The following is a 21480-nucleotide window of genomic DNA, read 5'->3' as shown; positions in this document are numbered from 1 at the left end:
AATCAAGGCAATTTATGACAAACCCATGGCCAGCATTCCATTGAATGAGGAAAAGTTGGAAGCATTCCTACCGAGATCCAGAAGCAGACAAAGATGCCCGCTCTCACCACTGCTATTCAATATAGCCCTGGAAGTTTTAACCATTAGGCAAGAAAAAGAAATCAAAGGAATACAAATTGGAAAAGAGGAAGTTTAACTATCCTTATTTGCAGATGACATGATTCTATATACAGGGGATATAAAAGACTCCACCAAGAGACTATTGGAACTCAAAGAAGTGTTTCAGGATATAAAATCAATAAACAAAAATCAATAGCTTTTGTATACACAGACAACACTATGGCTGAGAAAGAAGTTCTAAGGTCAAACCCATTCACAATAGCTACAAAAAAAGAAATACCTTGGAATAAATTTAATAAAGGATGTAAAAGATCTTTACAATGAGAATTATAAAACATTAAAGAAAGAAATAGATCCAAATCAATCAATGTGATGTACCATATTAACAAACTGCAGAAGAAAAAATATATGATTATCTCAATAGATGCAGAGAAAGCATTTGATAAAATACAACACCCTTTCATGTTGAAAACTAAGCAAATTCGGTATAGAAGGAACAGTCCTCAACACAATCAAGGCAATTTATGAAAAACCCATGGCCAGCATCACACTGGGGAAAAGTTGGAAGCATTTCCACTGAGATCTGGTACCAGACAGGGATGCCCACTCTCACCATTGCTATTCAATATAGTACTGGAAGTTTTAGCCAGAGCCATTAGGCAAGAAAAATAAATTAAAGGGATACAAATTGGGAAGGAAGAAGTCAAACTATCCCCTCCTTGCAGATGATAATGATTCTTTATTTAGGGGATCCAAAGAACTCCACTAAGAGACTATTGGAACTCATAGAAGAGTTTTGCAAAGTAGCAGGATATAAAATCAATGCACAAAAAAATCAACAGCCTTTTTTTTTTTTTTTTTGACAGGCAGAGTGGACAGTGAGAGAGAGAGAGACAGAGAGGAAGATCTTCCTTTTCCAAAAAAATCAACAGCCTTTGTATACACAGGCAATGCCACAGCTGAGAAAGAACTGCTAAGATCAATCCCAGTCACAATAGCTACAAAAACAATCAAATACCTTGAAATAAACTTAACCAAGGGCGTTAAAGATCTCTACAATGAGAATTACAAAACTTTAAAGAAAGAAATAGAAGAGGATACCAAAAAATGGAAAAATCTTCCATGTTCATGGACTGGAAGAATCAACATCATCAAAATGTCCATTCTTCCAAAAGCAATTTATACATTCAATGCGATACCAATCAAAATACCAAAGTCATTTTTCTCAGATCTGGAAAAAATGATGCTGAAATTCATATGGAGACACAGGAGACCTTGAATAGCTAAAGCAATCTTGTACAACAGAAACAAAGCCGGAGGTATCACAATACCAGATTTCAAGACATACTACAGGGCAGTTATAATCAAAACAGCGTGGTACTGGTACAGAAACAGAGGGATAGACTAATGGAACAGAATAGAAACACCAGAAATCAATCCAAATATCTACAACCAACTTATATTTGATCAAGGATCTAAAATCAATTCCTGGAGCAAGGACAGTGTATTCAACAAATGGTGCTGGGAAAGCTGGATTTCCACATGCAGAGTATGAAGCAAGACCCCTTCCTTACACCTTACACAAAAATCTACTCAACATGGATTAAAGATCTAAATCTACAACCCGACACCATCAAAGTATTAGAGAACACTGGAGAAACCCTGCAAGATATAGGCACAGGCAAAGAGTTATTGGAAAAGGCCCGAGAGGCACAGGCAGTTAAAGCCAAAGTTAACAAGGGAATACATGAAATCGAGAAGCTTCTGTACTGCAAAAGAAACACTCAGGAAAGTGAAGAGGCAACCAGAAATTATTTGCAAACTATGCAACTGATAAATGATTAAAAACCAGAATATATAAAATGATCAAGAAATTCCATAATAACAAAACAAACAACCCAGTTAAGAAATGGGCAAAGGACTTAAACATTTTTCAAAAGAGGAAATCCAAATGGCCAACAGACACATGAAAAAATGTTCAGGATCACTAGCCATCAGGGAAATGCAAATCAAAACCACAATGAGGTTTCACCTCCCCCCAGTTAGAATGACTTTCAAACAGAAACCAACTAACAACAAATGCTGGTGAGGATGTGGGGAAAAAGGAGCCCTAATCCATTGCTGGTGGGAATGTAAACTGGTAAAATCACTCTGGAAGACAGTTTGGAGATGCCTCAGAAATCTGAATTATAGATCTACCATATGACCCAGCCATCCTACTCCTGGGAATTTACCCAAGGGAAATGAAATCAGCAAATGAATTATTTGCATCCCCATGTTTATTGCAGCTCAATTCACAATTGATAAGACATGGAATCAACTTAAATGCCCATCAACTAAAGACTGGATAAAAAAAAATTATGGGATATTTGCTCTATGGAATACTATACAGCAGCAAAAAAATGAAATTCCTTAATTTGTAACAAAATGGATGAATCTAGAAAATATACTTAGTGAAATAAGCCAGTTCCAAAGGGACAAATATCAGATGTTCTCCCTGATCTGTGATAACTAATAGAACACCTAAAAGGAAATCTGTAGAAGTAAAATTGACACTTTGAGAAGCAATGACTTTAACAACTTTTGTCTTGACTGTTTAAGAACAGGTTTTTTTTTCTTCATACTATTTGTTTAAGTCTTTATTTAACATAGTTAGTTATATGTGTATAAAGTAAATTTAAAATATATCTCAGTAAAAAATGAGAGGAAATAAGAGGTGGAGAAGGAAGTTTGTAACTATAAAGCTGTATAGTTTTGCATACATTCCTACAGACTTACTTCTAAGGGTACAGTTTAAAAACTTGCCATGGCCGGCGCTGTGGCTCAATAGGCTAATCCTCCACCTAGCAGCGCCAGCACACCAGGTTCTAGTCCCGGTCGGGGCACCGGATTCTTTCCCGGTTGCCCCTCTTCCAGGCCAGCTCTCTGCTGTGGCCCGGGAAGGCAGTGGAGGATGGCCCAAGTGCTTGGGCCCTGCACCCCATGGGAGACCAGGAGAAGCACCTGGCTCCTGGCTTCGGATCAGCGTGGTGCACCGGCCGCAGTGCGCCAGCTGTGGCAGCCATTGGAGGGTGAACCAATGGCAAAAGGAAGACCTTTCTCTCTGTCTCTCTCTCTCTCACTGTCCACTCTGTCAAAAAAAACAAAAAAGCAAAAAAACAAAAAAAAACTTGCCATGGGGCCCCAAATCCCATTAAGCTGAGTGGTAAAAAAATGTCATCTTAAGAGTTAAAGTGACCATATTAAGTGTTAAAGTGATCATATAGATATGATTAAGTGTTAAAGGAATCATATAAATAATATCAAGTGTCTGGTAATAATAATAGGTAGAATTAAAAAGGAGAGAATATTCCAACATGGGAAGCAGTCCACACAGCAGACTCATAGTATGACAATTGGTTTAAATAGCACTCTGACCTCAGAATCAGCACTTAAGACATTCTGGTCTGGCTTAAAAGCACATGAGAGCATTTCAGGCATGGGAAGCCATAACACTGGAAAAAAAATTACCTACATGAAGGATATCTGTGAGACCCCAGTGGAAAGAAGTGGCCATCAAAGAAGGATGTACTTTTCTCTGTAGGGAGGAGGGAACTTTCACTTTGCTTATGGCTTTGTCTAAATGATGGAGATTGTGGTTTCAAAATACTTCCATAGCCTTGGCAGCTCATGTCTAGAGCTTCAGGTGATCATTGACATCATGCATAGGAGTGTTAATTGTTAAATTAACAACAGGAGTCACAGTGCACTCATTTCCCATGTAGGACCTCTCTACTCAATGAGTTGTATTATGAGAATTAACTTTAAAACTTGTCCTCAAACAGTGTGTGTGTGCACATTGTTGAAATCTTTACTTACTATAGAGTTGGTCATTTATGTATAAAGTTAATAGAAAATGAATGATAATGGAGAATGGGACTGGGAATGGAAGAGGGAGGCAGAGGTGGGGTGGGAGTGCAGGTGGGAGGGCAGGTATGGTGGGAAGAATAACTATATTCCTAAAGTTGTACTTACAAAATTTGTACTCATTAAGTATAAGGTTTCTTTGGGAAAAAAATAAATGAAATTGATAACAGGATTTGTTAATTGAATACAAACTCTTAAAGTAAGGGAAACATTAAAAATCATATCATATGCCTGAAAAATATGGTTTCAACTTAAAACAAGTGTTTATGACAATTTGCCAGTTGTGGAGGTACAAAGCACAGATTTCTTTTACAATGTGTGCACTTTTAAATTTCCCTTTTGTCTTTCTTGTATCAATAATATCCATTAATGCAAGCCTTGCCCCAGATCACATAAGCATGAAAGCAAAGGAGCTGAGATTTGAACCCAGGCTAGGTGGGCACAGAATCTGTATTCTTAAGCACTGGGCTGTCCTGTCCTGAATCATCCTATGTAGGTCTGATGAGCAACCAGTCTGCCAAGAGTCTCCACTGTACAGAAAGCAGTGGTCAACATATCTGACAGAGGCACAAGAGGGCATTGGTTGTGGGGAAGTACCTCTCTCTCTGTACTCCCCCACTCTGTTTGTAACTATGTCTCTCAAGTAAGTAAACAAATTTTTTTTAAAAAAAGATGGGACTTAGCCGCTTGCCAAAATTTATATCTGTGTATTTATACAAAGTTAAATCATTTACATTTTATAGACAAATTATCTGAATTAATTAAAGTCAAATCATTATTCGGGAAATTAGATATTGGTAATGATGAATACCTCAAATATTTTATATATGAAATATGTGTATACTTATTTTCTGTGGGGATACTTTTAGACTTTTCCTGTTTCATATTTATAGACTGGTTTATTACAAGAACAATTATTTAAAAAATTAAAAAAATTCTATTTTACAGATCATTATTGCCATCTGCTGGTTATGTAGCTCAACTGCATTTTTTGTTTAAAAATTATGAATTGTTTTACTTAAAAGGGGGAATGAGCAAATTTTAAATATATATGACTAGGTTAGAAACTCTAACAATTTGTTAAATAATCATGCATCTTCATATTAAAGAGATTAAGATAATACAAGAATATATTGCATTATATCTAATTGTAAATGGCTATGTCAATTGTTCATTTATCCTAAAATAAGTATCAGGCAACACTAGCGTACGTGATTGTTCTTAATCAGCATGCAGCTAAAATGTAGCTCAAATAATCACCTGCGTGTTCAATATAATATGGTCAAAGATAAGTGAACATGGCTGGAGAAGTTATAAAAAGATAAAAATATTCATGATTTTACTAAACTGTAAATAAAACCAAGTGTCATGACATCCCTGTCATATACACATCTCCCCTCCTTAGTGAAAGAATGCAAAATTATTTAGGCAACAGTGTCTCAGTTAACTAATGAACCAAGAACATAAACTACTGTTCAATAATAGAGGTAATGCATAACATGATGACAATATACAAATAAATCTAACCGTGCACCTCACTTGGAGCGATGGACAGGAAGGTTTCTGTGCAAGGAAGTGGGAATCGACGTGGCAAAGGTAGCTTGGGGGCAACTTACATTACATTCATGAGCAAGCCAGGGAGTCTGCACTGCACTTGCTCGGGGCTGTGGGAGCTACGGAAATCTCTGAGTGGTGATGCACCGGGAAAATTAATCAGGCCGCCGTGAGCCACGGTTCTGAAGGGGCGGACAATCCACCCTAGCCCAAAAGGGTGGTGTGGACCCCAAAGGCACGGCTGCGACAGCGGCCGCCAGGGCGCTGGGCGGGGGCTGCGGGACCAAGCGCCCCCTCTTAGCTGGCCTTCGGTGGCCTCCGGCTCAGGAAGGCGTTGAGAGCACTGGGCACAGCGCTTCAGGAGCCGAGTAATTCTGAGGAAACAACTCGCTTGAGAACGGACGGATTCCCTGAGCCCTGTTCTCGCAGGGCACACGGGCGTCATCCAGTGCCCCGGCCTCAGCCGCTGGGCCACGTTCATAACCTCGTTTGATGACCTTTTTGATAATGTCGCAGGGGTTCGACCTGAACTTGAGGAAAGGCATGATGGGACAGAGACGTCTCCTCGCGCGGCCCCCAAACTGCGCGGCTGCGGCGGCGGCGGCGCTGGGGCGGGCGCGCGCGGCGCTGTGCGCGGAGGCTGCGCCGTGGGGCGCCGCGCGGGCAGCTGGGATCGCACGCCCCGCTCCGCGTTTCGCCGTCGCCTTGACAACCGGGCCGCCGGCAACGGCGGCGCCGACAAGTCGTTGAGGCTCCGGACCTCGCCGGGCGCGGCTGGGCCCGCGCCGGACAGTGCCCCAGCTCCACCCGCACAGGGACTATGAGAAAATGGTGGGGCAAACGAGGAATAAGCTCAGAGAAGCGGCTGCAGAGCCGTCTCAAGCCCGCCCGGTGCAGTCGAGGCGTCGGCGCCGGGCCACGGGAGCCGGGGAGCCGGAGATGGAGGAGGGGAAGAAGGCGGCGGTGGAAAAGCCCGAGCCGCCCTCGCAGCCTCCTCCGCCTCCGCCCGTAGGCGGCGGGAACCTGCCGGGGGGCTCCCGGGAGTACTCGCCGCGGAGGACCCGAAACCTGAACGCGCAAAATTGCCTGCAGCTGGAGGTGGTCGCCAGGACGCTTCTCCTCGGCCGCTTCCAGTTCCTCAACTGCTTCCTGGAGCTGCTCCGCGAAAAGGTGCTCGTCTTGCAGATGCGTCGGTTCTCGAACAGGACCACCCTCAGCATAGGTGAGCGGAGCTGGGCTCGGCGGCGCAGGGGCCCGCAGACCCGCGGTGTCGGCAGCGCTTTCCGCGAGTCCTGAAGGAGACCCTGCAACCCAGCCAGCGCCCGTGGGTGCGCGGCTGCGGGCTCGCCGGGAGTCCCCAGCACCCTTGGTTCTCCCTTGGCAGGGGTTGGGGACACAGTGGTCATCCCCGTGTCGTTCGGCAGAGTTTCCTGAATCGGGGCAGCCAGTGATGACTTCGTAAGAACGCTTGGCTAAATCGTGTGGGCCAGACATGGCGATTTTTCGCATCCTAAATAAAAACGAAGTTTTTAATTTTTTTAAATAGCTATTAATGGAAACAGGGTCAAAATAGACAACGCACGAGAGACACTCAAAAATTAAAAGATGAATCTATTTTTGATACAAAAAATTGAAACCCATGCATAGGGGATATGAGACAATTCTGGCTGTCAAAAAGTATTTTGCACCAAAAACATATCTTTTAGTTACGCTTTGCGTGAACTTTTTGAAGTACCCTTGTGCTGTTGCCCTGTTGGTACCCACTTCCATATTACCGTGGAGTTCCAGTGCCTAAAATTTGGGAATTTTCTTGTTTAAGGACTTGAAGGGTTTTTCTTCTCTGTTTACTTCCCTTGTCTTCCGTAGTTTAAGAAGTGACTCAAAAGTTGTTGCTGTCTCAAAAAAATTGATTTTGAGCCCAGTCCGTGGTCAGCCTGGCTACAGATGTAAATTGAGACATGGGTAAATGTAAATAGATTATTGTGATTTCTTTTCCACTGTAAGAGGACAGCTGGTGTCAGTACTTGATGATTAAGGAAAGTTCATGTGTAGGTTTTATCAAACCACGGGAATCAACGTAGTCTGGACGCCAGGCTCCCGAATACAAGCTGCCCTGTGCGGAGGCGGGCTCCTGGAAGGCCTGTGCTGAGTGACATGACTGACTACCACGTGTCATGGAAGTTCAGAAGAAGCGAACTTACCGTTTAGGGTGGGAAGTGGGAAAGGACGGCTGGGAAGACTTTCAGGAACAGGCGGGATTCCGGTGGTGACCAAAGGCTGATATTCAGATGTGTGACACTGAGAACAGCAGGTGTTAGAGGCTGCTAGAACCGCGTGGACGAAAGAAGAACATGAACGCAAATTTAGGCTGAAAGGAAGGGAACAAGAAGAAAAGGAAGTAGGAAGTAAGTTGAAAAGATTGGCCTGGACCAGCCGCGGACAGGCTGATTGAAGCCCAGGTATAAGGCATTTGAACTTCATTCCATGGGAAGGCACTGATTGCCTTTAAATGTGATGAAATCACATAACTAGGAGACAGGCAGTGATGGCTCAGGTAATTGGGTTTCTTCCACCCGCACGGAGAGGAGACCTGAATTGAGTTCCTGGCTCCCAGCTTTGGCTCAGCCCTGCTGTGGCAGGCATTTGGAAGAGAACCAGTCAGCAGGAGCACTGTCTTTGTGTCTTCGTGTCTGTCATTCTTTTCGCGTTTCAAAAAAATACATATGTGTTTATATTGACCGTTTTAAAGTGAACAAATCAGTGGCATTTAGTATGTTTGCACTGTTGGCTCTAGAGTGACCTAATTAGAAGTGTGCTTCAAAATGATTAGTTCTACAGTAGTGTATAAAAGGGGCTGGAAATGGACTAAGAGAGCGGAAAGAACAGGTGGAAAACAGTCACTAAAATCCAGCCAATAATGGCCTTGGTAAGGGTAGCAACAATAGGAGTGGAGAGGTTGAAAGTGAGAGTTGACTGAGATTGATAGGACTGGGTAGGTGGAGACACAGTTGGGGGCAGGTGAGGGAGAAAGCACCTGGGGAAAACTTTTAAATGTAGTTGATGAGAAGAAAAGGAAAAAGCAAGCTAAGCATACAAAATGAGTGGTGAGAAAATTAAGGAACAGGGAGAGTTGGTGTGATGGAAAATGAGGGAGGAGAAAAAAATGTAAGAATCTGGTCTAATGCAGGTAGAACAGTCGGAAACTGTAACAATGAAGGAGGCCATTTGATTGTGGTAACCGAAAGGTCATTGGTCACTTAAAGTCTTACAGGAAATTAGAGGTGGTCAAAAATCTTGTCATTGAATGGGAAGGGGTGATGGCTCACAGTTTGAAGGGTTGTTAGACCACAGGAAGTGTTTCGAGGTCGAAAATGAAAATCTAAAGGGAAGATCTTGGAGTGTGAAAGGCTGTAAGAGAAGGGAGAGCACAGTCTTAAGTTATTTGAGAAGGATGGAATTAAAGGCACAAATCTGAGATGCTGACTGTGGAAGGGGGAGAGATGATTTCTCTTGTGAGATGATAGAGAATAGAAAAGACTTAAAATATTGGGAAGTATTTAGAAAAGCATTGATGTGCAGAAACTGGAAATTGGGAGCGCTGGCATCCAGTGGTCTTTGTTCTAGTGAAGTGCGAGCTGGTTCACATTCTAGGGGAGGTGGAGGGAGCATGCAGTTGTCCTCACAACGTAAAGGGCTGCGGGTGAGCACTCTGTGCGTCTGGAGTATTGGCACTGCGATGCTGTGTCGTTTTCCAGAGACCCAAAAATGGGGGGGGCGGGATTGTTGGAAAGGTCGATGTATTTGACAGCATATTTGATCCTTTCCTTAAGTATAATTTCTAAGTGTTTGTGCCAGTATATATAACTTGTCAGGAGAATAGGGGGGTACAAGTTTAGTTAAATAGGACAGTCCCTGTATCTCCTAACATGACTGATGATTTGTTAGATGGCAGCTGTTTCATGTTGAAAGTGAAGGTATGAAGTTTTTTTTTAATAAGACTTATTTATTTATTTGAAAGGCAGAGTTACAGAAGGCTGAGGCAGTGAGAGGGAAAAAGGGAGGAGGAGGGGTGAGAGAAAGAGATCTTCACCCACTGTTTCACTACCCAAATTGCCTGGAGCTGGGCCAATCCAAAGCCAGGAGCCAGGAGCTTCTTCTGGGTCTCCCATGTGGTTGCAGGGACTCAAAGTCTTGGGCCATCTTCTACTGCTTTCCCAGGCCAGAACAGAGAGCTGGATCGGAAATGAAGCAGCCAGGACTTGAACTGGCGCCCATATGGGATGTTGGCACTGCAGGCAGCAGCTTTACCTGCTGTACCACAGCACTGCCCCCTGAAGGTATAAAGTTTCATTTGAGTGGTTCAGAGTGTAATCGATAGAAATAATTTATATATGTAGTGAATATGCATATTTTTCTGTAAAGAGCCTGGGAGTAAATATTTTCAGATTGTCAGGCTGCATGCAGTGTCTGTTGCATTTTCATCTTTATCTTTTTGTCTTTTATAACTTTTTGTCTTTTATAACTTTTATAACTTTTAAAATGTGGGCCATTTTTACCTTGCAGATAATATAGAAACAAGCCATAGGCAATAACTTGCCCATCCTGGTTTAAAGAAAAGTGGTTAATCATTTAGGAAAAAGAGCAAGAGAAGCATGATTCAATTTTTAAACTTCTTTATTGAATTAATTTGTATTTATTTTGTTAGCCAACTAGGCTAACTAAAACTTTTTAGGGGGTTAATATTGGTAGTTTTGTAAGATAATTTGCCAAGTATTTGGGAAAACCATATGCATACCATTATAAAATCTTGGAGGGGCAGAAGGACTTCTGGAATAACCCAGCAAATTCACTCCTCCGAATGATAGTGTAAATACTTGGAAAATTATGAAAATTGACTTTTCATAACTTTGAAAATTATTTTTTTAAAGGATATATTTATGGGGCAGGCGCAGTGGTATAGTAGATTAAGCCTCCACCTGCGGTGCAAACATCCCATATGGGCACCAGTTCAAGTTCCAGCTGTTCCACTTCTGATCCAGATCCCTAATATGGCCTGGAAAAAAAGTAGAAGATGGCCCAGGTGCTTGGGCCCCTGCATCCATGTGGGAGACCTAGAAGAAGCTCCTGGCTCCCGGCTTTGGATTGGCCCAGCTCCGGCTGTTGCCACTATTTGGGGAGTGAACCAGTGGATGGAAGTCCTCTCTCTCTACCGCTCCCTCTCTCTATCTGTAACTATGACTATCAAGTAGATAAATAAAACTTTAAAAAGCATATATTTATTGATTTGAAAGTCAGAGTCACAGAGAAAGAGAGACAGACACACACAGAGATCTTCCATCCACTGATTCACTCCCCAAATGGCTGCAACTGCGGGGTCTGGGCCAGGCTAAAGGCAGAATCTGGGAGCTTCCGGAGCTTCTTCTGAGTCTCTTAATGTGGGTGCAGGCACATTAGCCCAGAGCTGAATTAGAAGTGGAGCAGCTAGGACTCAAACCGGCTCCCATATGGGATGCTGGAACTGCAGACTGTGGCTTAACCGGCTATGCCGTGGTGCTAGCCCTATAACTCTGGAAATTAAACGTAGGTTCACAACAATCTAGAGTATTAATTCAAGGGGCTGGCGCTGTGGCGTAGCAGGTTGAATTGCTGCCTGCAGTGTCGGCATCCCATATGCGCGCTGGTTCAAGTCTTGGCTGCTCCTCTTCTGATCCAGCTCTCTGCTGTGGCCTGGAAAAGCAGTAGAAGATGGCCCAAGTCCTTGGGCCCTTGCACCCATGTGGGAGACCTGGAGGAGGCCCCTGGTTCCTGGCTTCGGATTGGCAAGCTCCGGCCTTTGCGGCCAATTGGGGAGTGAACCATCAGATGGAAGGTTCATATTCTCTCTCTCTCTCTCTCTGGCTCTCTCTTTCTGGCTCTGACTCTGGAGCACGCTCTCTCTCTCTCTCTCTCTCTCTCTGTAACTCTTTCAAATAAATAAATAAATCCTTATTTAAAAAAAGTATTAATTCAAGAACAACTGCTGAACCACTGTAAGAACAGTGGGATTTGTGGCACTTCAACTTGTTCCTCCCCGTCCCCGTCTCCATGCTACCCTTGAAATCAAGCAGCTGCCAGCTGCCAGCTGCCAGAGGGGACAGGCTGGGTTTGCAGCTTCTTGGAAAGCCCTGTGCCTTGTCTCCCTAGCACAGCCTCATGGTGGGAGTGTTCTGGGCCATCTAGGGCAGAGAGCTGCCAGTTCATCAAGGTTTGAGCTGCACAATGGGGCTCTCACACGTGCCGCCCAGGAAATGATCTCCTGCATTTAATGGGTCTTCCATGAGCAGAGGGAAAGTGGTCTCGGGTAGCTGATGTTGGCTAGTCTTTTTCTGAAAGAATCTAGCTGAGCATAGCATATTCACTTCTTTAAAAAATCTTGTGTAAAGGAATAGAGAAGGAGACGAGAGAAGAAGACATTGAAGAATCATGGAAAGGGCAGAGTCACCCATAATTTGATCCTTTTACACGTTACCTAGTGGGATGCATAAACCTTTCCAGCCTTTGCATAAATGTCCAGTGGCCCCAGCAGAGGTCAGCACAGTTCATAACTTGCCCTGCTGCTGTTTTCCAGGCCTCCTGCTTTGTGTGCGCTCTCTAAGCAACTGCATTTGAAGTACTTGTTTTAAAGGTATTTTATAGTAAAGCAGGTTTTAATGACTTTTTTAAAAATTTTTTTCCAGCTGCCTTTGTGGGACTTCTACACTGGTAAGATTTACTTTCAGTTTGAAATAGACAGTTGTAGTAAAAATTGCCATCACTGTTTGCATATAGTAAAACTTGTAGCTGTGTGCACAGAACCTCCCAATGTGCCTGAGCTTGTATTTTATAAACCTCATAGTGAAGCAGCATTTACTAAATAGATACATTAGGGGAGTATTGAGTTACACACTAAAATATTTTTGCTTTACCAAAGAATTCACCACTGTATTTCTTTATATATCTAGATTTTCTGGTGGTTTTTGTCTGTTGGTTTCATCTAAAACACTTCCCATTTTATAGTAACTATGTGTTGTTACTCATGTAAGTTTAGAGGTAAAGTTTTAGTAACAGCCACCCATAGGATTTAATGATTTTGAGCCTTTCAGTGTGCAGATGTACGTACCTTATTTTGAACAAGCTATCTGTAAAAATTGTAGGTAAAATTTTAATATTTTTCCTCTGGAGTATTTCCATCTCTACCTGAGCTCAGGGATCCTAAATCTTGGGCGGTATAGGGTCTGCTCCATGTTCTGCTGGGACAGTGCTGCTGTGACCATCAAGTCTACAGGGGGGTTTTGATGTTAGAAGTAGGGCTGCCATGAAACTCGGCCCTTTAAAATATAGTGTAGTTATCAAAAAACTGCTTTAATCTGAAGTAACTTTAAAATTATATTCTGAGTGCTTTTCAGTACTTACAGAGGTATTTCCCAAATATAAATAGAATCTTTTGTTCTGTTCTGATGTAGAGCCCAAGGGTGGGAGGAAGAGTGGAGAGATCCAGGGATTTTGGATGTACAATTAAGTTTAAGAACCAGTGACTGAGGAATTTCAAATGTGTGCTGTGCTTGGTTGTGAATACCTAAAAATATAAAAATGACTAAGCAGATTTTAAAATTACCTTAATATATATTAAAAAATTGATTTTCCTTGTAGTGGTCTCCTTATTTTGCTTATCTGTAACTTAGTTATTTTAGTACTAGTTTTGAAAGCTATACTTTTTATAATATGGTCTTTCATTTTTTCCCTAGGATACATTTAGTAACTCTTTTTGAAAATGACCGTCATTTTTCTCACCTCTCATCTTTGGAACGAGAGATGACTTTTCGCACTGAAATGGTTAAGTTCTTTCTTCTAAAGAATTAATTTGTGGTCTAATAATACTAAGACTATAAGGTAGAGATTTATTCAGAACTGAAATAAATTTTTGGTGAATGACACTGTTTCTACTTTTCCATTTATGAGTTTACCTGTTCTAGGGCACTTGAATTACTCCTTTTTGATTTTTCTCTCTATTGCCCTGTAAAACTTTGAAGAATGGCATTTGAATACTTTAAAGGTATCATTTCCCCCAAAAGGATATAAACTGTTACTAAATACAGAGTGTGGCAATGGCCAGGTGTAGGTTTGGTGACGGACTGATCCCTGGATTCAGACAGCAACCCTGTGCTTTGTCGTATGAAGACTAGTCAGTCGTCTCTCTGACTAGTAATCTTGTTTGTTAAGCAGAAATAATGCTAACTCAGGGCATTAGTGACAATGAAATGAGATGGTGAATGGGAGCACACAGTATGGTACTTGGGACAAAAACAATAGCTGTTATTAATAAAAACTTAACATTTCCCTAAACTAGGGCTTTTTGCATGTTAGATAATCCTTTCATTGTTGAATTATCTTATTGTTCTCCCAAGCAGAAAGGAAAGTCCTTATATGAATTCATATTTTGCTTATCAGAACTGTGAGAAAATGGCCTTTCAGGCATCAGCTAAACTTCAGTTTAGTACCTACTAGTGTTGCCTGATCTATCCAAAAACAAAGTAGTTGGGTGAGGCAGGAAGGAGTAGAATTGAAAATTATTTTTAATGTTTTTTTTTTTTTATTTTGGAAGAGTGTATTATAAACAATGATTCTTATTTGCTTTTAGATCTTTAAGGAAAAGCAGAAAATGGTTGAGGAAAGCAGCATGATTCTTAAGTTTCCTTGATTTTCACTACAGAACACTTTGCAGGTCTAATGGCACTGTCTTCTCTGTGCTGGAATGACACTGCAAGATAACACCCTTTCCAGTACCCTGCAGTTGTGAGCCACAGAAGTCAGGCACCGTCTAGCTTCGATTTTGTGTAGAGCCCTGTGGAAAGCTGGAAGCAGGGAGCTGTACTCACGAGGCTTGGGCCATTGTATGCTAGTTCTGAAGAGTACGGGGAAAGAAAGCGATTTTCTGCATGCACAGTTGTACAGGGACAGGAAGCCCTCCGTGTTGACACTAGAACTCATCAAATGCCAACCTCCAAGTGTCTCATAATATGGATGTAAAACTTAAATGTATTGGATATATTTTAAAGCTATTAGAAAAACTCCTTAAAACATTTAACCTTCCCTTTGACTCTTGTTAGAAAATGTTTAAACTTACAGAAAAGTTGAATGAAGAGAAGAGTGATATTTGAAAATGCATGTGGAGTTTATTTTGGCCAAAGAATACAATACCAAGGATTAATTAGAAAGTCTTTATTACTTATCTTTTCCTTTCTGTTAAGAAAAAAAAAATAGTGTTCTAAAAGGAGTTATAAAAATACTTTCAGGTTTTACTTATATTGACTATAATCTGTGCCTTTTTTAAAAGGGACTTTATTATTCCTACTTCAAGACCATCATTGAAGCCCCTTCCTTTTTGGAAGGACTGTGGATGATTATGAATGATAGACTTACTGAATATCCCCTTGTGATCAATACAGTGAAGCGCTTCCACCTTTACCCAGAGGTGAGTACTGTTTTGAGACAAATACTGTTTGCAGAGTGATTCTTCTTATATAAAAGTACTAGGCATGGGCCGGCGCCGCAGCTCACTAGGCTAATCATCTGCCTTGCGGCGCCGGCACACCGGGTTCTAGTCCCGGTCGGGGCGCCAGATTCTGTCCCGGTTGCCCCTCTTCCAGGCCAGCTCTCTGCTGTGGCCAGGGAGTGCAGTGGAGGATGGCCCAAGTGCTTGGGCCCTGCACCCCATGGGAGACCAGGATAAGTACCTGGCTCCTGCCATTGGATCAGTGCGGTGCACCGGCCGCAGCGCGCCGGCCATGGCGGCCATTGGAGGGTGAACCAACAGCAAAGGAAGACCTTTCTCTCTGTCTCTCTCTCTCACTGTCCACTCTACCTGTCAAAAAAAAAAAAAAAAAAAAAAAAAAGTAGTAGGCATGATGATGGTGCAAAGAAAGAAGGGAGTCAGGTTTACTGATTGGTCCTTGAAAGGGTGTCAGAAGTTCTCGTAGAACTGAGACCTCAGGAGGTGTATACACAGGAACTCAGCAAATAAATCTTGATGTTTAAGTAATGACAGGGTGAGTGGAAGAGAGTAGTGGGAGCCAACAAGTGTTCTGAATTGGGATGGTCTATGAGATTGAAACATGCCGGAAAGCATGGTAAAGTGATGAGTGGACCAGTGGCCTTGGAGTTCCATTTAGAAAGCAAGATTTATTTAGTCACATAGCCAGAAATCCATGACTATCTTCCAGTGCTTAGGCTAAAAAAATGTGGTTGTTATAGTAGTCTACAGAATCTAGAAATGAAAACAACAGCCAAAGAATTTAATAAACTCAATCTGTGTACTTGAGATAAATGCTAAATTAGACATCATGGTAAACACTACTTTTGAGTTTCAAAACCCAGAGGATTAGTTTAAAGTTACTTCATCGTTTTACTCTTTAAAAATTATTATTCTTTCGAGTTTGAATTTTTTTAAATTATAGAAACTTAGAGAATAATATTCAAATGTTTGTGATCAACCTTGTAGAAGAAAGAAATGCTAAGATTTCATAATTTTTGCTGTAGATGTTTCTAAATAATTTCAACATTGTAAGTATAGTTAGTCACTTTTGTTCTGCTTTTCAGTAGAGTTTGCTCCTTTCCCCTTCACACAACTATTGTTAATGTAAATATGATGTATATATTCATCCAGTCTCACCCAAGTCAAGGATGGTTTGTGTATTTTGTTTTTGAACTCCACATAAATATTCTCGTACTAAATGTGTCATCATAAATTTTCCTCATCATTTTTGAACTCTGTGTATGTGTACATATGTACACATAAACATCTTTAATTTTAACCATTGTATGAATCCCAAGATGTACACATTCCTTATTTATGGCTTATTAGTTCCAATTTTCCATTACAAACAGTTCTAGAATGTACATTCTTTTGTGTACGTTCTGTGTGCAAGATTTTTTCTAGGCTGCGTACCTGGAAGTGGGACTGCTTTGTTACAGAGCACGTGCTTTGTCAGCTTACCAGATGTTGACAATGGCTTCTGAAGTAAATGCTGCAATCCACACAATTGTGTTGGTGAATCCACTTTCTCTCGTGTCCTTATTATGTTTTGAATTATTCAGCCTTAGGATTCCTGCTCTTTTAAGCGCTATGATATGCTTCTTGTTTTAATTTATGCTTTCCTCTTTATTTGTGGGTTGAGCATATTTTCGTGTGTAATAGAGACTTGGATTTGTTCTATCAATATCCTGAAGAAATCCTTGTCACCTATTTGGTGGTAGTTTTTTTCATTGGTTTGTTGGCATAATTAATATATTTTGTATAGTAATCCTTAATGACACATGCTGAACATACTTTCACTCTGGCTTTTTTCTGTCTTTAATCAGCTTTGTTGGGGTATAACTTACATGTAATAAAAGTGTGTTCATTTTCCGTGCACGGTTCTTTGAGTTTTGACAAATGTATGAAATTATATAGCCATTCCTGCAACTTAGTTATAAAACATTTTTATAATGCCAGAGCATTTCTGTGTGCTCTTTTGTGGTAACTATCTTTTCCCCACTGAATTGCCTTGGCGTGTTTGTTGAAAATTAGGTAAGGATTAGTTTCTGGATTCTGTTCATATGTATGTCTCTATGTATGCCAGTAATGCGCTGTCTTAATAGTAAATCTTGAAAGAAGGTTTTTCTCCAACTCTGTTTTTCCCTTTCAGGATCACATTTCTATAAAAAGAGCCAGCTTTTGAATTTCTTCACAAAATCTTGCTGGGATGAGGGTTCATTCAGTGTAGTATTTGTGAACGAATGAAGCTGTGCTGATTTCTTTGTGGCACATACAAGGTAGTCAATAGATAGAACCCGAACACAACCAAAATTAGGTTTTTCCGCATCCTCACCTGCAGTTGGTGATGCCATTATTTCTGTGGGTGTGCAGTGACATCTCACTGAGGTTTCAGTGTGCAGCTCCCTGATGATTGCTGATATTGAGCATCTCTCGTACTTATTTGCCATCTGTATACACTCTGCATGGACTGTATCTTCATGTCTTTTGTTCATTGTCTTTGTGGATTGTTACTTTAATGTTGCATCTTATTGTGTTCTTTATATATTCTGGATACTAGCTCTTTGTCAGATATGTGCTCTGCAGATATGTCCTCCCAGTCTGTAGTTTGCCTTTCATCTCTTAAGCAGGGTCTTTTGTGTGCAACATTTTATGAACTCAAATTTGTAAAATTCCACCCCTCCCCACCAGGTAGATCATGCTTTTGTTTAAGTTCTAGCCGTAGATGCTAAATACTTTTTTCCTGTATTTTTTCTAAGTGTTTGAGTTTGGTGTTCTACGTGGAATTCTGTAATCCATTTTGGGTTAATTTTAGGTCAAGGTTCTTTTTGTTTCTCTGTCTGTGGATGTCTAGTTGGTCCAGTACTATTTGTTGAGAATGCTGTCTTCGTTTCACTGAATTGCTTTTGTGTTTTTGTCACACATGTCAGCTGGACCCCATGGACTAAGCACCTCTTTAAGCCCCTACCTATTAATAACATCAACATTTGCCATGAGGTTTCAACCTGCATCAGAGGGGATGCATTCAGACCACAGCAGTGCTGTTAAAGTTTCTGTTTCGCCTTCCTCTTTACCATTCCATCTGAGAAAATGGAGCAAAAAGAAAGAGAAAGCCCAGGAAACCTGGAACTGTGTTGTTATTTGGGTCCTGTCTACCATATCTTCACCCTCCAGAATCTTCTTCTGCTTGAATTATACATAAGTCAGAGGGTTTTTAGTTATTCTTATGGAAAAGTACACGTACTCCATCTTCCCAAAAGCAGATGTTTGTGTTACTTAAATGTTGTTCTTTCACTCTCATTCAGTTCAAAGTATTTTCCATTTTCTTTTTTTTTAAGATTTATTTATTATTTTAAAGAGTTACACAGAGAGAGAAGGAGAGGCAGAGAGAGACACAGAGAGAGGTCTTCCATCTGCTGGTTCACTCCCCAATTGGCTGCAACAGCTGGAGCTGCGTAGATCCAAAGCCAGGAGCCAGGAGCTTCTTCTGAGTCTCCCACTTGGGTACAGGGGCTCAAGGACTTGGGCCATCTTCTACTGCTTTCCCAGGCCACAGCAGAGAGCTGTATCAGTAGTGGAGCAGCCAGGATTCAAACCGGCACCCATATGGGATGCCGCAGGCACCACAGGCAGTGGCTTTATCAGCTACGCCACAGCACCGGCCCCTCCATTTTCTTATAAGAGTTCTTGTTTGACCCATTGGCTCGAGTATTTGTAGGTTCCCAGTATCTATTTCTGCTTTGATGTCTGTAAGGTTTGTATGTGATTTATGATAGTAACAGCTGCCCAGTGCAGACCTGCCTAGGATAAATAACTTGGCTCAGTTGAAAGTACAGGCAACAAGGAGTTCTCTTCAATCTTACTTTCACAAGGAATAGATACAAAAATAGATACAAAATTGAGAAGATCTAGATTTGTGTCAACCCTGTATAGTATTACAGTGCTGAATTGTATACTCATACTGTTTGTGTTCACAAGGAGGTTAATTTATCATCTAAAGCTAAAAATGCAAGTTTAAAACAATATTTTGAAAAAGGTAACGCATGTGATGCTTATTGTATGGGAGCGCTTTATGTGCAAGTGCTAACCTCCCCTCTCTCTTCAAGGGGCTCTTACTGCACTCTGGGGAGATGAGGTAATTGAGCTTCAGAGGCTCACGGATTGCTGGGGGCCGCAGAGACCATCACTTGCAGAGTCAGGATTTGGCTCAGTTCTGGCTTCAGAACCGTGCTTTTCTTGCTGTGTCCTGCTCATCCCAGACACAGGGATGATTCTAGATTTAGCAAGTGTATTTGATGTGCTAGCTCTTGGTATACACAAATGTTAGCAGAATATCAATTTTTTCAAGTGGAGTGACAAAATGGTTAATCTGTACTTTCTTAATGTGAAAAGATGCTTATGATGTTATTTAGTGATACATACCACATTAACATCCATAATAGAATCTCATTACATAATATTGAATAATTCTAGCTCCATATTTTAAGTACCTAGGGAGATGAGGGGAAGGATGATTAACAAAATATTAAAAGTGGTTAAGTTTAGGTTTTTCTTTTCAATTCCTTATGATTTTTCCCAATGATTTCACATTATTTTTAAAAGATTTGTTTATTTGTTTGAAAGACAGAGATACAGAGAGAGAGAAGAAGAGATAGAGAGAATTGATCTTCTATGTACTGGTTCACTCCCCAAATGGCTACAACAGCCAGGGCTAGGCCAGGTGGAAGCCAGGAGCCAGGAGCTTCTTCCAGGTGTCCCACATGGGTGTAGGGGCCCAAGGACTTGGGCCATTCTCTGCTTCTCTCCCATTTGCTTAGGCAGGGATTTGGATCGGAAGTGGAACAGCCAGGACTTGAACACAATGCCCATGTGGGATGCTGGTGCTGCAGGCCATGGCTGTAACCTGCTGTGCCACAGCACCAGCCCAAATTCACATTATTTTTATAAATAGTTGTTTTGAAGAAACTTTCCCACTTGTGAACATCTTGGGTTTTTTTGGTAGTCTTAGAATTTTAAGAAGTGGATTATACATTGGGAAGAATTTGTTAATTAAATCTGCTCATTCAAGGTTTTATTGGGCACAGGATCTATTATGCATTCCATTCTAGCTTTTTAAAATGATTTATTTTATGAAGAAATAAATTCAGGGAGTGGCATGTGGCATAATGGGAAAAGCTGCAGCCTGCACTGCTGGCAATCCATATGGGCACTGGTTCCTGTCCCAGCTACTCCACTTCTGACCCAGCTTCCTGCTAATAGCCTGGGAAAAGCAGTGGCAGATGGCCCAAGTTTTTGGGTCCCTGCCACCAATGTTGGAGGTGAAACTCCTGGGTCCTGGCTTCGACCTGGCCCAGTGCTGGCCATTGCAGCAGTCAGGGGCATGATCCAGCAAATGGAAGATCTATCCCTCCCTCTTCCCCTCTGTCCTCACTGTAACTCTGCCTTTCAAATAATTTTTTAAAAAACTGTATTTGCCAACATTTTTTTAAAAAAGAAAGAAATTCAGGGATCTAAATGAAATGTTATGAAATATTTCTGTAAGTCCATATTTTTCTGTTAATCACTTTCTCATATGTTTATATTTGATTTTATAGTTACTATTATTTATATTAGAGCTTATTATATATAATATGTATGTGACTTGTACACTATAAATACATATGCTTTTTAAACATATAGTATACTTATTCTTAGAGTTAAGTATAAGAATATCAGAAAGTTCGTGGGAAAATGAATTAAATGATAAGTGTAGGGGCTGATGTTGTGGCATAGCAGACTAAGCTTCTAACTGGAATGCCCACATCCCACATCAGAGTACCTGTTTAAGTCCCAGCTACTCTCTGGCTCTGATTCAGCATCCTGCTAATGCAACAGGGAAGCAGCAGATAGTGGCTCAAGTGTTTGGGTTCCTGCCACCCATGTGGGAGACCGAAGTGGTCTTCTTGCTTCCTGGATTCAGCCTGGCCTACTTCTGGCTATTGTGAGCATTTGGGGAGTGAACCAACCAGTGGGTAGAAGCTATCTTTCTGTCTCTCTGCTTTTCAAATAAATCAATGTTTTAAAAAAGTTTACTTTGCTGTAAAAATATTATTAAATGCATGCATAGTTTTTACATGATCCCTATTTTCATGAACTTTTGGAAGACCTTAATATTCATAGATTTTAAAATTTTTTGCACCAAAATAAGGTTATCTTTAATTCTACTTCCTATGAACTTTTTGAGGCATCTTTGTATTATATATTTAATACATTTTATATTGATTTTGTTTATTTGAGAGGCAGAGAGAGGGGGAGAGAGAGAGAGAGAATGCTCCTGTCATCTGGTTCACTCTGGGCCAGACTTGAAGCCA

General features: G+C 41.2%; 1 protein-coding gene across 1 annotated transcript in view; it reads left to right on the top strand.

Annotated features, from left to right (window-relative positions):
- The first annotated feature begins 2564 nt into the window (after nt 1–2564).
- LOC100341431 (putative C-mannosyltransferase DPY19L2) overlaps nt 2565–21480 on the top strand; it is a 94580-nt gene continuing 75664 nt past the window's right edge. The window contains 5 exon segments of the mRNA XM_008261630.5: nt 2565–6472; nt 6475–6802; nt 12297–12321; nt 13344–13431; nt 14933–15070. Coding sequence (XP_008259852.3) covers nt 6401–6472; nt 6475–6802; nt 12297–12321; nt 13344–13431; nt 14933–15070 — 651 coding nt within the window. The 5' untranslated portion in view covers nt 2565–6400.

The sequence above is a fragment of the Oryctolagus cuniculus genome, chromosome 16 (genome assembly GCF_051225735.1).
Source record: "Oryctolagus cuniculus isolate XC-2025 breed Fujian yellow rabbit chromosome 16, ASM5122573v1, whole genome shotgun sequence".
Taxonomy (NCBI): Eukaryota; Metazoa; Chordata; class Mammalia; order Lagomorpha; family Leporidae; genus Oryctolagus; species Oryctolagus cuniculus.
The sequence above is the reverse complement of the archived record's forward strand: the minus strand, read 5'-3'. Positions and strand labels throughout refer to the sequence as shown.